This window comes from Aquarana catesbeiana, linkage group LG09 (genome assembly GCF_042186555.1).
Source record: "Aquarana catesbeiana isolate 2022-GZ linkage group LG09, ASM4218655v1, whole genome shotgun sequence".
NCBI classification, from domain to species: domain Eukaryota; kingdom Metazoa; phylum Chordata; class Amphibia; order Anura; family Ranidae; genus Aquarana; species Aquarana catesbeiana.
Window position 1 is genome coordinate 68,146,643 of NC_133332.1, and position 16,808 is coordinate 68,163,450.

Sequence of the window (16,808 nt, forward strand, 5' to 3'; positions counted from 1 at the left end):
TTATGAATGGGCCACAAAATGTAGGCTGCAGTAAGAAGCGATACTGTTGTGTATAACAGAGAGCGGATAGATCCATTCTCAGTTATAAATCAGCTGCTTTGTTTGAGAGAGAACTTATCCTTTAAAGCAGGGTTTCTCAACCATGGTTCCATGGAACCCTAGGGTTCCTCCAGAGTTTGCTAGGGGTTCCTTGAGTAATGAGCAATGTCTGCCTCTCAGATAAGTTCCCACTGATATCTGAGTTGTAGATATAATCATTTTTACCAGGGGTTCCCTGATACCGGAAAGATTTTTTAAGGGTTCCTTTGTGTTGACAAGGTTGAGAAAGGCTGCTTTAAAGTATATTTACTTGCCAAAATTTTTCTTTAGTTTTTGATAGAATAAGGAAGGTTTAGAACCCTGGGGCCCAATCTGAACCCCAGGGGCCATATGCGTCACTTTGGCACTTTTTGTGTGGTCCTTGGGGCCTCTGCAAATAGTATTCCGTATTTCCCAATTGGTCTGTTATAGTAGTGATTTTAGACAGCCTTATGTGTAATATGTCTTCTGAAGCATGTCTGCATGTCCACAGTCTCCAACAACTTCTATAGTATGTTTGCAGACTCTGACAGTCACCTGGAGCACTTCTGCAGTTTCTGACCATCCTGTATTATGTCTAATCTCTGACCATCTCTTGTATCATGCTCATAGTCTTTGACTATACCTTGTTGTGTGTCTCCTGGCTCCGATAATGAATATTCACTGAATTTTATGTGCAGCTCTTTGGTGATGTTGAGTGCTGCACTTGTGGACCCCCATATGATGAAGGTTGGGCACCAATGGTTTAGAACTTGTCTGTGTTCTCGCTGTGGATATTCAAATTCCCTGTTTTTCCCGGTGACCACTGACAGTGGACAGTAATGGCAAATCCAAAATGTTACAGTTGTCACAGGTATGGAGGAGAAAGCTTTAAGAGGGGGATACTTGATTTGGTGACTCCTATTGATTGCTTCCTTTATCTAATTGGGGTTCTTGCATGTAATCAGGGGTAGCCCCATTGGCAAGTGTGTATGGGGCTTTAATGGTTTGCAACACCCAGGTAGCATAGATATGTCAGCAGCAGTGTGTGTGTGTGTGTGTGTGTGTGTGTGTGGGGGGGGGGTAAAAACAATGTGTGTAAATATGACAAGTCGACTGTCAGATCTGCCTGATTGATTCTGCCCAACCCCAGCACATAGTTACAACCAAGCACTTAAAAGCCAGTCACAAAAAAGGTTTTACCCCCACAGCCCCAAATGCATACGCAAAACACAAAGGTTGCAGACACCTAGATACGAAACTGTTGATTGTGATATTCGTTACACATCGCCGTGCACCCCAGAATGAGAGTAATAATTCTAGGACCATTATTCTCCACAATTTTATTTTTCAGGGTTGCTGCTTTTAGAAACGATATACTGTTTGGGTGTTTTAAGTAATCTTCAGGCATAAAATGTTTTCTAAAACATAGGTGTGAAGAAAACCCAAAAATGGTTCAGGTAGTAAAAGGGTTATCCAATCTATACATTATCGAAAACTACAAAATAGCTGCACCTTTAGCTATGTCTAACCCTTCTATTATAAAAAAGTCTAACAAAGTTATTGAGAGAAGAACTGCCCCTCTATTAATTTTTGTCTTTTTTTCTTTGCTGTTGTAGTTACATCGTGAGAGTTCGAGCAGTCGTGATGTCCAGAGACGACTCTAGTGGGGGCTGGGTGCCAATGGGAGGAGGAGGTCTCAGCCATGTAATGATCTGCAAGGTTCGGCGACCAGACACCTCTCACCAACGAGACTACCTTATCCGAGGGGAAAGGCTGCGAGACCAGGCTGTACGTATACTCATTATATACAATGAATGGCTGTTAAACATGTTATTTATGCAACTTTAGCCTTAATGTGATATTAAACCCTTAGTTTTGTAAGCACCTTCAACAGCTGGTTTAAGGTGGTTCTAAAGTTCACCGAATTTACTTTATGGTTGCTAAATTAACTGATATTTATCAGTCTCTTGCTTTAACCCAGCTCATTTTTCATTGATCTTCTGGCATTCATTTTTAGTTCAACAATTTTGGATGGGTGTCACTCAACTTATTTGGAAGGTTACGACTCTTCTTGTCACCTTGTCCATCCTGGTCTGCCTTTTGGGCCTTGTGGAGGGACTGGCCATCATGGTGGCACATAGAACCCTGCTGAGAGTACTTTTATTCTATGCTCGTAAAGCAATTGTACTTCATTGGAGAAAAACCCATACCCCTAATCCTGCAGTTCTGGAAAGGACTGGTGAACTCTGCTTTACCATTCTATAAGGCCACGTATTTGAATCAGGGTTATCCCTGATGAAAAAGGTTTGGGGTAACTGTACATCTATGGTTAGTACTAATGAGTAAGCCCCATTATTACTGTAGGATGATCAGGTTGAACATTACTATCCATCTGAATCTTTGCCTTGAATGTGAGGTTATGTATATTCCTGGGACTGGGATACTCATTGCGTTCTTGTCTTTATTCATTCGATGATGTTTGACATTGTTGGCATGTGTCCTATTACGGGTCTTGTAGGTTTCCACCCTGGTTTATTGGTCACAAACAATTATCTTCCCATATAGGGTATGTGACTTTTCCTGGAATGATGGAAGAGTATTGAACAGAGTAAGGTTGAGGAGTGGGAGAGGGTGGGTTTTTGTTGGGATTTTCTGGTCTTGCATGACTGTGTTTTTTGGTGCCAATTTGGTGGCTTTTATAATTTTCTATTCTTTTTTTTTATTTGTTATTTGTAAATTTTTCTCAAAATTCTTAACAAGCAAAGAAATAAAAAAAGTGTTTCTAAAGTATTTATTTTTTTTATGTTAATACATTCTCTGCATTAAGGTAACAAAACTCCTTACTATCTTTCCTACCCCTCCCCTTCTCCATCCCCAAACACTGAAGCCTGGTACACACTACAGAGTTTTTTTTTTTGTGCAAAAAACCTGACAGCTCCAGTTGAGGGCCGCTGTACTAACCATGTGAGATTAGTCCAGCTGTCTTTCCCGCTGAACTGTTGTGTTCTGACCAGGGGCCTATCATGAAATGGGTGGGCCCATGTGCAAGATAAAAAGTGGGCCCCAGGCATCGATGAAATAAAATGCATTGGGCGTGGCTTAAATTGTGTGAAATATTGGGCGTGGCTTAAAGTGGTATAGTTTAATAGAGTCTGAGATTACTTAAATAACACAGAATGTGGTAATGTTAAATAGGGAATGTACAGTGCAGAGTGTAAGGTGGTGGGTAGTATGTGCAGGAGAGGGGTGTGGAGTGTATGGCGGTGGGTAGTATGTGCAGGAGAGGAGTGCGGATTGAATGGAGGTGGGTAGTATGTGTAAGAGAGGAGTGCAGAGTGTATGGTGGTGGGTAGTATGTGCAGGAGAGGGGTGTGGAGTGTATGGCGGTGGGTAGTATGTGCAGGAGAGGAGTGCGGATTGAATGGAGGTGGGTAGTATGTGTAAGAGAGGAGTGCAGAGTGTATGGTGGTGGGTAGTATGTGCAGAAGAGGAGTGTGGAGTGTATAGTGATGGGTAGTATGTGCAGGAGAGGAGCGTAGAGTGTATGGAGGTGGGTAGTATGTGCAGAAGATGAACATGAAGAGTATGGAGGTCGGTATTATGTGTAGGAGAGGAGTGCGGAGTATATAGCGGTGGGTAGTATGTGCAGTAGAGGAGTGCTGAGTGTATGGAGGTTGGTAGTATGTGCAGGAGAGGAGTATTCAGTGTATGGAGGTGGGTATTATGTGCAGGAGAGGAGTTTGGAGTATACGGCGGTGGATAGTATGTGCAGAATGGTGTCAGTAGGACAGTGGACAGTGTCAGTAGTTCTTTAATTTTTTTTTTTTTTTTTTTTTTTTTTTTTTTACAATTTATTTATTTTTTTCAATGTTTTTTTGGAGGCCACTGGATGGTGTCAGTAGAACAATGGACAGTGTCAGATTTGTTTTATTTTTATTATTCTTTAAAATGTATTTTTTCACAATGATTGTGTGTGTGTGTGTGGGGGGGGGGGGGGGTACCAGTGGCAGTAGGGCAGTGGACGGTCTCAGCAGTTTTTGTTTTTATTATTTTATTATCTATTATTTTTTACAATTTTTTAAAAAAATGTTTAAATCTTTTTTTATATATATTTTCACACTGCTTCTGGGGAAGGGGGTGGGAGGGGGGGGGGGGGGGGGGTTATGGGACATTGGACTGTGTCAGTAGGGCAGTGGACAGTGTTAGTAGAGCAGTGGATGGTGTCAGTAATTTTTTCATTTTTATGTTTTTGGGTTTTTTTTACAAGTTAATTTGTTTTTCATTTTTTTTTCACAATGCTTTTTTGGGGGAGGGGGTTGGGACTGTGGACAGTGTTTGATATTATTTTTTTACCTTTTCTTTACCCATTGAAATTTTTTAGCATTTCTTTACAATTTTTTTTGTAATGTTTATTGGATTTTTTATTTTTTTTATATCAGTTCGGGCACTTTGGTGACATGTCAGGTCACAGTATCCCCTTTCCCTTTCTCAGCATTGAAGATGAATGGACAGAATACAGCGGTTCCTGTTCATTCATAAACTGAAGCAGAATAACACACAGGTTACTCTGCTCAGTCATTACAGGACATAGAGAGCGTTCGGTAGTGATCGTTCTCTATGTCCAATTCGAAAAAGGAAGGAGCCGGTAAATTACATATTTACCAACCCCTTCCTCCACTCTCAATCCTGACATTCCCAACAGCAGCCGGGAAAGGAGAGGAGGGAGCCGACTGCAGGGGAACGAGGGGGGCAGAGGAGGAGGAGGACAGGGGGCCAGAGAGGGGTGGCTGGAGGAGAAGGAGGAGGACACAACGGTCTGAGGAAGAGGACAGGGGTGTGAAGAACACAGGGCTAGAGCAGAACGACACGGTGGACATTGGGGGGATGATTGGTGTGGCAGAGGGACAGTTGCAAGCACCGATCTCCCTGTATGGCATTTCAGCTGACAGCTGCAGAAGGAGAGGAGGAGAGGCTGCTGTCTGAAAAGCCATGCAGGGAAATCGGTGCTTGCAACTGTCCCCCCGCCACACCGATCATCATCCCGATCAAGGAACAATCATCCATGTGTGCAGTGTGGGTCACAGTGGGCCCCCCCCGTCTCGGGGGCCCGTGTGCAGTGAACACCCTGCACACACGGATGATATGCCACTGGTTCTGACAGGGGGGCGCCCCAGCCCCTGCCAAAACCCTCCCAGCAGCATTCTCTGCCATTGGCTAAGAGCGCTGATCAGGAGTCTGTCGGCTACTGGTTTTTCAGCATGCACGTCCGACATACACATGGGCAGAATTTCGGCTGGTATTTTTTGTACAGGGAAACTGTCTGCTGACATTTCGCCTATGTGTATGGGGCTTTACATGACTCCTGTCACAGTTCGAGTTCTATCTCAGCTGCAACACCGCTTCTCACACTTCCTGGTTTTACAGAAGACACTGAGAGATTTCTTCAAATGTTTTCAAATTTCTGTGAGGAGGGAGTAGTGACGTGGCTTACTGACGCTGTGTGTGTGTGTGTGTGTGTGTGTGTTTGTATGGATGTGCAGAGCCAGGCTTGGGAGCACATGCACACAGGTGCTCCCATAGCACTTGGTTTGCTGGTCCCTACAAGCCTCTTGATGACATCTCCTAAGACAAAACGCCCCTGGGGCACTATTCCTCCCACTGATCTGAAACACTATGGGGCTGGTTCACTAAAACTGGAGAGTGAAGAATCTGGTGCAGCTCTGCATAGAAACCAATCATCTTCCAGATTTTTTTTTTTTTTTTTTTGTCAACGCTAAATTGAACAACCTGAAGTTAGAAGCTTATTGGCTACCATGCACAGCTGCACCAGATTTTGCACTCTCCAGTTTTAGTAAATCAACCCCTATGCCTCCCCCTGACACCAATGATATAGCACTATTCCACCCACTAATACCAATGATGGGGCACTATTCCTCCTCCTGTTCACCACAGGTGCTATGGTATGTAATGTGTTACCACCAAGCCTGAAACTCCCACATTGATGCAGGGGAATTTTTTTACTCCCACAGTCTACAGTCCGGCACCCTAAAGTATGCAGGACAACTAATTGTCCCTTTGTTCAGGAAGTTTGGTCTAGAGAATAAATGTAGAAAAGTGAGTGTGAACTTAGTTTTTGTCCATGTTTCCTTTTTTCCAGACTATCCTCGAGTGTGTTCTGAAGAAGGGCCTAGTGTACAATAAAGCCAACCCCATCTTCCATCATTGGAAAGTCGAGGAGAACAAGTTTGGGCTGACCTTTCAGAGTCCGGCGGATGCTGTAACATTTGAGAGGAGTGTGCAAGCTGCCATGGAGGAACTCGTAGAAGGTTGGTTATAAAGTCAAGGAAAAATTTAAAAGAACCTCAGTCCATATGACTTTATTATATTCACAATGGTCCCATCAATGTTGGTGCCATGCAGTCAGGGTAAAATAGATACACAAGAGCTGACATCTAGGTGTTAAACAATATTTAGTGAAACAAATATGATAAAGGTATTCTTCATTTAGATGTAAAAAAGGACCCTTAAAATAGATATAAGGTACTGCCTACTTCTACAGCACTTCTAATATTTACCCACCCAATTTTCTGCACCAGGCTGCCCTACACTTTAGATGGTTGCTGATAGCTGCTGAAATTTTGCACAACAGGGATGCCTACATTTTTTATTCTGTACAAAGGGGTGACGGATATCTTAAATAACACACTAAATCCATTTATTGTGATTATTATTTCTATGAAATCATTATATACCCCCACTCCAGTTTCTTGCACTTGGTGCAGGAAGGTAGCATAGCATAAATTGAGGGACAAGAGGCTTTAATCCTGCCAGAAGGTACTCAGAAAATGCAGTTCAAACAGGCTGGAAGGGAAACATGGGAAATATATTCCGAATATAATTAAGGGATTTTGTATTGAAAGCAGATCAGAATTGCCTTACCATAAAGAGGGGGCTGAAACATTACCTAATAGATCTACCTGGCAGCAGATGTGAATATGAGTAGTGTCTTGAAGGGGGCCATCCAAGGACCAGAGGACATCTATACAGGCCTCAAACTGGGCCTAGCTTATCTGTCAATTCACATCCAAAAGTCAACTTGTGATAAATCTATCTTCTCTCACCATAGGCTCTCTGTCACATTCAACATCCTCATCATCATCCTCTACCTCTCGGGAAGAAGCGCAAGCTTTGGAGGATGTCATGCCAGTAAGTATATAAGAAAGTACCATAAAGATTAATAAAACTAGTTTCTATTGCCAAATAATAACATTGACAGCCACCCTCAACCACGGTGCCTGGTTTTGTGTCTCAGGGAACATTTACATATCCACGTTATCCCAGCTATTGAATAAAAGATGCTTAAAGGTACACTACATACCAAAAAAAGCAACCCTTGCAATGATATCACCACCAGAACTATGCTGATACTGTTGAGAAACAGATCCCTCCACCGACAGTACCACCATAGATCTAGAGCTGGAAATTGGAATGTGTGTTCATGGCTTCCTAGTCCAGTTCTGTGCAGAAACCATCAGGCAGAATACCAATAAAGTTCCACTTTAAGTCAGTGTTTGCATCAAGTCAAAAATGTTATTCCTTTAGATAATTAGCAAAGCAGGATACCCATTTGGCATAGAACTTATTTTTCAAAAAAAGCTGACTACATTTGTTATAATTGACTGTATAATCTCTTTTAAATTTACCATCATTTATATAGTCCAGCTTCTGACCTGAATGGATATGAATTAAAGCCAGGCAAAACGTTTTTTTTTTTTCTTATTCATTCATTGAAGGACACCAGATTCAGAGACAACTGGGTTATACTCATAGGTAAGGTGAAGTCGGCAACAAGGCGAGTATTAATAAAATCAATCTTTATTCAATTCAAAGGAGTACATGCGTTCCAAAATGGAGCCAACTGACATGTTTCAACCCACCAGGGAATTTAGAAAGTATGCACTCCTTTGGATTGAATAAAGATTGATTTTATTAATACTCACTTTGTTGCCGACTTTACCTAACCTTGGAGGACTTTTGTGTGCAGACTGGAGACCTCTTGTCAGGCACAGTGAGTGAAGAGTGCTCTTGCCCTTATTATATCTGCAATTGGGTTGTAGTGCCAGCAGTTAACTTAATTACTTGTGTTATACTCATACCTACAAGTGGACTAGGACAGTGGCAAAAAAAAAAAAATTAGTGACCAGCCCTGTATAACTCCTCCCAGTCCCAGCAAGCCTCAGTTTATTTGCTATTGTCCTAAGAGGATGGGTGTCTTTTTATTAATGAAAACATTTAGCCGTTTTTAATAGCCATAGCCATAGCCATTTTTAATTTTTTCCCAATTGTTTTTTTTCTTCAGTCAACATTTCCCTACACATTGTCTCTCTACACAGCTATGCTGATTGTGTATTCTAACCACTAGCTTTGCAGGCTATACTTAGACACTGCTGGACTGGACAATTGTTGGGTAGCCTGGAATGTGTCTTAGGGCACTGGGCTCTGCATTGGGGGCCCTTTCCATACCTCAGTGTACTGTGTTGGTTAGCCAACGAACTCTCAGCACAGAAACATTGGCCGCCCAGTGACGCATATATGCCTGCCCTTTTGCTGCCTCACAAATGAGTTTTGCAGGCAACAGGTTATGCAGCTGTTTCTCAGATTTGGAAGGCTGCCACCAGGTCTTCAGCCCCAAGTTGTCCAAGTTTTATTAGGTGTTCATGCCTTATCTGATGCAAGCTTTGGGCATAAGGTCATTCAGGCAGCCTCTAGTTCTGTTTTTGTTGTTATGGGCCTGTTAGTGTTTTCGTTGCCCACCCTTCAATTGGACTGCTTTTGGGTGTGTCAGTTGTCTTTGAATCTTGGATCCCTCAATACATGAGAAAGAAATGTGGATTTTTGTACTTCCTGTAAAATCCATTTCTTAGAATTCATCGAGGGACATAGGTTTCACCTCTCTTTGTCTGTGATCTTACTTTGGCATTACTTTTCTACAAAACTGAGGCATACTGTGAATGGAAAGGGTTATACTGGGTTGGTCACTGTTTTTTATAACCCAATTGTGTCTGAAGAATCCTGTGTCCCTCAATAAACTCCAAGAAATGTATGTTACAGTACAAAAAACTTTTTTTTTTTTTTTTTTAGTTTTAAATAGAGTGAGCAAGGTTCAGGACCCCTGTCAGGTTTTACTCATATCTGGGGCTCCATTAGTGGGATTTTTCCTTACTTACTACTTACTTAATGGGGACAGTAGTTCCCTACATAGAAAGTGAGATACACTCTCCAACAGCAGGTCAAAATAAAAAATGTTTTTTTTTTTTAGTAGAGTAGTATGATAGAACCTCATCTGCTGCCATCTCTTATCAAAGGCAATAGACTCTACAGAGTCTCCAATGATGTGAAGCATCACAATGCTCCTGTTAACCAGAGACCACATGATCTAGGCTGCCAAAGATGTAGATCTCATGATGGAGCAGCATCTTTATTTATTGCAAAAAAGAGGTGCTATTTAAAATAAGATTTGGAAGTGATGACATTCATGTTGTTGATTCATGTGAAGTGGAAATTTTAATAACATGTCCACTCTAGTTTTACCGCCCAAACAAATACATCTATGCAAGAGCAATAGAAAATAAGGTTCCTTATATAATTCACAAGTACTAAGTTAATACATTTTTGTTAGTTTTGAATAGAGTGGGGAAGCCTTAGACCCCATCAGCATTCATCACTGTATCCCTTCTGGAGAGATTCACTCTCTCTGTTTGTCCCAAAAACTATTTTCAGTGGAACAGAAAGTAATGGTAAGCCCACATTAGTAAAAACATTACCAAATCCACTGCACTGCTCCAGACCCCTACCTGCTATCACCTCCTAACAATCCAGGTTTCGGCTCCTGTAACCTGTCTCCGCTCAACATTCCAAGATGGAAGAATATAAGAGTCGCACTCTATACTCCAATACGCTCGTCCTAGTATTTTATTCTGTTTTCAGCAAAACTACTGAATACATGATGTCTCCACCCAAGAAAAACACAATTTCTTAATATGTTTCACCACCATGGTACATACCTTACCTTATCCTTGTGAGCAAGCTCTCATGGTGCAGCGTGTTAAAGAGTGGAGTGGGGAGTATTTTGAGTAAAGACATCATATACAGTAGTTTTGCTGACAACAGAATAAAATACTGACACAAGTGTATACTGAACTGTGACTCTTATCTTCTCACATCTTGGAAGCCCAAAATGGTATGGTTGTCACTGGAACAGAGGAGGTCAGGGGAAACCCTTTAGCAATGATACCTGTGGTGGTTGAATCTGTCTTAGAGGGGATTTTCCCTCACTTTGAGGAGATTTTCTCTCACTGTTGTGTCTTCAGAATAGTAAATGAAGTTAAATCTCCTCAACAGGATACAGACATCAAAGGAAAAAATAACCTGACAGGTTCTAACACATCACATTTTCAATAAATCACAGTCAAATCTATGAAATATAGCTCAATGTCACTACTCTTCTGTCCTCTACTGATATATTTACCTCTTGTTTCTTGACCTCCACTTTACCAGCTCCATACAGACAGTGAATCATCTTCTAACAGCCGGAAGGAAATGTTACCAAAACATATCACCATTGTCACTAGCGAGTCCTCTTCCAGCTGCTATGTGAGATCGCCTGTTTCTGAAGAGTTCGGTTTTACCTCTGGTCCATCAGTTAGTCCCACAACACAGGTATGTCTCTGCGCAGATTGTTATGCCAGTGCAGACTTAAGCAAGCCATACATAATTCATTTTCTTTTATTCAACCTGCAGATTGAACAAAAGAAAATAAATAATCTCGCCCATCCACATGTTTGATGTTGATATGGGAATCCCTCCTGCTAAACTATTATATTCCGACAGCAGGGAAGCTTCCCCCACCATGTCATGACATTAACTGACATTTTAAAGCAGAACCATATGTTTTTCATATTTTAGATAAGGTAGTGTAGGGTCTTATCCTGTGTTTGTAAATTTGCTCTGTCTACCAAAGTATACTATGTACATATAGGTATTTGGCATTTTACTGGTATAGTAGGGACTGGCTAGAGAGGATCATTTTGATACAGCTGAGCAGCTTGAACATGTATTGCAATATAACAAACCAAGAATCCCTGTTTTTTATGCAAAGTTTGCTAGAAGTGCATAAGGCTGCATAACCACATGCAGATGGTTAATTGATATTAGGCGTGATACAGTACACATAATTAGGCCAATATTAAAGAGACACTGTTACTTTGCCCATTTACAGTGTCTGTGTAAAGCCTACCCCTCAACCACTTGATACTCACCTCTACAGCACTGCCACAATACCATAACCTGCATTATAGCCACTGCCAAAATATCAGGTGCCAGCTGTTGTCAGAGCTCAGAGGGTGCAATCATGTCACATGAGGCTCAAGCATTGCATCATGGGAAGAGGTCATATGTTCCCTCATACCCGGAAGTACCAAGTATTTTTCAGTGCCTACCACAGAAGAAGGAACAATGGGAAAACGCTGGAGAGTTGAGTATAAAGTGGTCAGGAGTGTACTTTATAAACATTTTACCATTACTGGACCAGTACTTTATCTCTTTAAAGGGTTAGTTCACCGTTTCACAAAATTGACCCCTACACCCTTCCCAACCCCCTGGTCCCCACTGTACTTACAGTACCTCCGTGGATGATGAACTGTCAATGCTCACACAGCCACTACAGCTGTCCAGGGATCTGAAATCCCCACTCTTTTCCCTCTTCATTCTGTAGCGCTTCCAGGACGCACTTTTATTTTTTTCTGAAAAGGTGAACTTACACTTTAAGGTTAAAAAAAGGTTGTATTTCCTGGGAATGGAAAGGTTTACTTTAAGTACGATTTTTTTTTTCACGTTATATAGTGTCACATTATAACATTTCCAATCTTTCACAGTCACAGCCTCTGCAGCGCCTGTCGTTCCATGACGAGGAAGAGCTGGAGAGCATCAACCCTTGCAAAGACCTGTGGGTGTCGAAGGGGTACGAAGATTACAGACGTGCGGCTCTTCAGCGGCCTGAGCAGCCCAAGTCTGACCTGCGCGTCCACTTCCAAAAAGCCAGCGGGAGCAAAGCCAAGGATAGGCATTTTCCAGCAGTGGTGGGCACAACGACAGCGGAAAGTGAGGGGCCTTTGAAGGACCCTAGAGCCTCTCCTTCCTGTAGGATTCATGGCACTCCATCTCCTAAGTCTAAAGAACACTCTCACATGGCAGGAGAGGAGGACACAGCCACTGCCCGCTGCGTGTATTGCAGGGACGTGTTCAGCAGCGAAGAGAATGGTAGAGGGCAGTGCCAGGACGCTCCAGACCCCATAGGGCGTTGTGTCTACCAGCTTTCCTGCATGTGGTGTGCTGAGAGCTTACTGTACCACTGCATGTCAGACTCAGAAGGCGAGTATTCGGACCCCTGCTCCTGCGACCCAGGGCACCCCCACTTTTGCATACGCTGGGCTGCCCTGGTAGCCTTGTCCCTCGTGGTCCCCTGCATGTGCTGCTACATCCCACTACGGGCATGCCACTGGTGCGGGGAACACTGTGGCTGCTGTGGGGGTAAGCATAAGGCAGTGCGGTGAGGGGAGGAGAACAGGGTGCAAGGAGGAAAATTTAATGTTCTGTCTCTAACCTCCTGAGAGCCAGCAACTATGTATATGGTGAGATCTGCCACCATGTTTGTGAGTGAGCAGGTCTTGCGTCTGGCCGGAGATTTGTGTTTTATTCAGACAGGCTGCAAAGGCAATGACCTACCAAATAGAGGCAGGAAAGAATTCTGTTAAACGGTAGTTACAGCAATTACAATTCAGCCTAACAATATACCAGTCTGTTATTTATTACAGGTCGGGGTTTAGATTCCAAAGAAGACCAAAATGAGATAAGGTCAGTTTGGAACTCACTGGGACTAATTTAGGAAAACTGGAGTAAAATTGGAGATGATGACCGCAGAGGCCAATACAATACACTTGGGCTGAGTTATGAAAAGAGGAAACGTTGGCTACAGCAACCAATTCGGTTTCACCTGTCAGATTAAAACCTAACTACAGACAAAACACTGGAAATTTTCAGGTCTTTCAAGCTGGCCTGATTGAGGAAATCCCCCTTACTTCATGTCCTAGTAAAAAAACTTTAAGAAGTGAGGGGAAATCCCCCCTAGTGGAAAAACAGACCCCAATAAAAAATATAAAATTAGTTTAAACACTTCCTAACTCAATCCAGAAGTAATAATTTGTGCCAAGTAGGAAAAAAATAGAAAAACTGTGGAAAACAGCTCAATTATTCTCTGCTAAAGTTTTAACAATAAGGTCCCATTGCTCATTTGAAAGATAAAATGTTACTGCTTGCTATGGACAGCAGCTCTGCTTTTGCTCCAGTTTTAATGAATCAGCCCCAAATTCCAGGAAGCTGCATCTTAGAAGGAAGTTTGAGGCTTTGTTGGTTTCCATTGTCTCTAAGAGGAATTCATTTGGCTGATATATTTATTTTACCTACTACTTGATTGTTGTAATACTTTTATGTTGTAATTTCTTGGTTAATATATACCTAACAATGGTTCTACAAAATCAAAGCACTTGAAGATCAGCCCGATTTGCCCCCAGCTCCATCCATTTTGCCCAAGATACCTATATTTGGGCATACCACACCTATTTTTCCTAAACCTCAAAAAAATTGTACTCAAATCGGGACAAAGGTATGGTTAACATTCAGAACTAGGCCAAAATGATATATTTTGCCATTGAAAGGGTATAATTTATTTCAGTACTATGTTATGTAATTAATGTAAAATAGTTATAATGTCAGATTAATACTTTTTTTATTCCCAACTTTATTTATTATAGTTTAATCAGTCTCACCCCATCATATTACAATTCATGACACTTTGGCCTTATTTAATAAGGCCAAAGAGCAGTATACAGAAGCCCAAGCATCCAATCAGAAATAATCTTTTCATTAGCTTTGCTACACTAAGTAGTTAGAACCTAAATGTCTGATTAATTGCCATAGGATATTGTACATCACTGCTGTTTTCACCACTTGAGAAATGTTATATGGCAGTGCAGAGGTCAGCAATGATGTACAAGGGATATTTGCTCACAGCAACCAATGAGATTTCAGTTTACAGTGGTCAGATTGGAGAATGATCAATTCTGATTGGTCGCTATAGGTTATTGCACTTTGCTCAGTACTTTTGTCCTTATTAAATAAGCCCCTATATTATTAAAAAAAAACCCTGTTGAGGTACAGAGCTTCATAATGAATTAGTATAGTTGATAGACATCTCAGAGCCTGGGAAACTAAATCTACAATGATTGCAGCTGAACTATGTTTGGATATTTCAACTAGTAACAGTCAATTTGAAGTCAGAAAACAGACAGTACTATGACTCTAGGAATGTCTTGAAAGCAATCTGATTTAGACATCAAAGTAATAACTTATAAGATTACTCCACCCTAGTATTTTAGTTGGACTTTTTTTAATGCTGGCATACCTGTAACAGCTTTTATTGCTCCCTCAATGCCTAAATGCGAGGCTATTCTAATTTCCATGTAGAGTCAAAGCTCGGTTGCTTCTGTCACCCCTATATGATCTTATTGAACCCATCACTATGATGGGCTGCTTCTCTGGACAACAAAAATGTGTGTGTTTTTGAAGGGGTGGTTGTGGTAAAACTCTGTCGCTACCTGAAAGTGCAGAATGCCCAGCATTTGGACATATAGGCAGCAATAAAAGGTGCTTGATGGCTGTACCTGCAGGCATATTTTTTTTTAAGTGACAGAGCTTTTTAAATCTTAAGGGAACACCTGTAGCAAGAGTATCTATCTTTGCCCTTCATGGAATCTTGCAAACGTTGAAACTCAATTCCAGAGATCTTGTCATGAAGTAATTGAGACCATTGGGCCTTACTTGAATGAAGAACTATATTGCTCATGGCAACCAGTCAGATCCTCCCTTTCATTTATGAAAACAACAAGAGGACCTTACACTACGACCACATAAAAACACTAGCTGTTACTAAAATAGCATTTCTGCTTAATATTATCATGTACCAGATTTACTAGTGTCACTGTCCAGTGCACAAATGGCCTGCTTTCTCTCTGCGTGCATTCTGAAGCTGCCATACTTGCCTTTAGAGAGAGAGATTACTTCCCAGTTTTATCTTCCCCTCACTGCCTCTGAGGATATCTGGGCTGGTTAGGATGGAATTTGCTGACATCACATATCACATGACCAGCAATCCCATCTAAACCATGTTATCAGCTTGGCACAGTGCCTTGCCAGGTCTCAAACAGCAAAGTGCCAGATGTTTTATTGCAGAACATAAAACAAGTAAAGTTTTACACAAATGTGCACTTATGTACTTTACAAAGTTAGGGGAGCAATGCCGATTTACAGTTAAAATGTATTTGTGTTTCACAGAAGGGCCACTTTCAATGCTATTTGCAAAATCAATGATTTCCCCATACAACTTACAAAATCTTGTCAGTTGGATCTGCACTTTAAATTAAAGGTAAAGCTAAACAGTAGGTGATTCGAGCCTTTTAAAAGTTATCTTTTGTGAAATTGAACTCCCATGTTATACATAATGTTTTCCAGAAGCTTGCAGGTACCGCAATGGGGTCTAACAGATGGCCAAGAATGGAGTTAAACATTAGATTTCATGCACTTAGAGCCTCTATAACTAGAAAAGTGAATATGGTTGGATCTGAAGATTTCAAAACATCACAGTGTAAAGAAAATCTCAGTTTATGGTTGGCCGGATGATGGTCAGACAATCCTTGGCTAAGTCCTATTGGACAGAACCACCCATACGCCCATTAATTCCCATTGGTGCCCTTGTAACCCAGTTCTGTTCTTTGGTGTCCTCTGTATTCTTTTACATTTGCATTTATGCCAGTGACTGGTTAAGAACACGTTTCAAGGATAAAAATGTTGAACTAAAACAGCTATACAGAGGAAGCCAAATGGAATTTTTATAATAAAAAGAAAGGATCCAAAATGTGTTACTTTATTATAGCTGTTTAAAAATTAAAAAAATCATGCACTTGATGTGACAGACAATGAAGGATGGGAGAGTTCTATGACTTTTTATGCCAGAGACAATGGTAATAATTGATAAAGTATTAAAATGACTGAGTTTATACCTGAGACCTAAATGATTTGTTAAATTGAGTACCAATTCATGAGTTTGTTCTGTATGAGTTTTGTGAATTTAACAGACTGTTCTTTACTAAGTAGCACAATGCAAATAGCATGATTGTGCAGTTTACATATGGCAGCCAATTACAGCATTTTAATGTACTGCCTTCCCAGTCAGTGCTTGTCTTGCTATCAGTAAATTCATCAGTACAGTTTAGGGTTTTAGCCAATTATAAATATACAAAAAGGATATTTGGCCTGTACAGTCTAATATGTGCTATTTTAAGTCCATCAAAACCCAAAACCAAAAATGTAATATATTGCAATTTACCAATCCTTCAATGTGTTGGCTGCATTTGTTTTCTTTTTTTTAGGTTTTCTTCCCTCTGTTTTCACCTGGTGATCTGGCCAGTAACCACGTCCTGTATTAGAGTGCCTCCACTTTGGAGGAAGGAGCAACAGGGACACCTTTTGGACAGCAACATTGTTAATCTGGGGGATCAGGTGTAGTAGATAGACTAGCAAATTTACATACACTAACAAATTGAAGACAAACTCCAGCTAACACTTTTTAAGCCGAC

General features: G+C 41.2%; 1 protein-coding gene across 1 annotated transcript in view; it reads left to right on the forward strand.

Moving 5' to 3' along the window:
* The window catches only part of LOC141107765 (sprouty-related, EVH1 domain-containing protein 2-like), a 64,445-nt gene extending 48,831 nt beyond the window's left edge, over nucleotides 1–15,614 (forward strand). The window contains exons 2-6 of the mRNA XM_073598704.1: nucleotides 1,677–1,848; nucleotides 6,218–6,386; nucleotides 7,187–7,266; nucleotides 10,618–10,779; nucleotides 11,994–15,614. Coding sequence (XP_073454805.1) covers nucleotides 1,677–1,848; nucleotides 6,218–6,386; nucleotides 7,187–7,266; nucleotides 10,618–10,779; nucleotides 11,994–12,671 — 1,261 coding nt within the window. The 3' untranslated portion in view covers nucleotides 12,672–15,614. The remainder of the gene's footprint in view (nucleotides 1–1,676; nucleotides 1,849–6,217; nucleotides 6,387–7,186; nucleotides 7,267–10,617; nucleotides 10,780–11,993) is intronic.
* The last annotated feature ends 1,194 nt before the right edge of the window (nucleotides 15,615–16,808 follow it).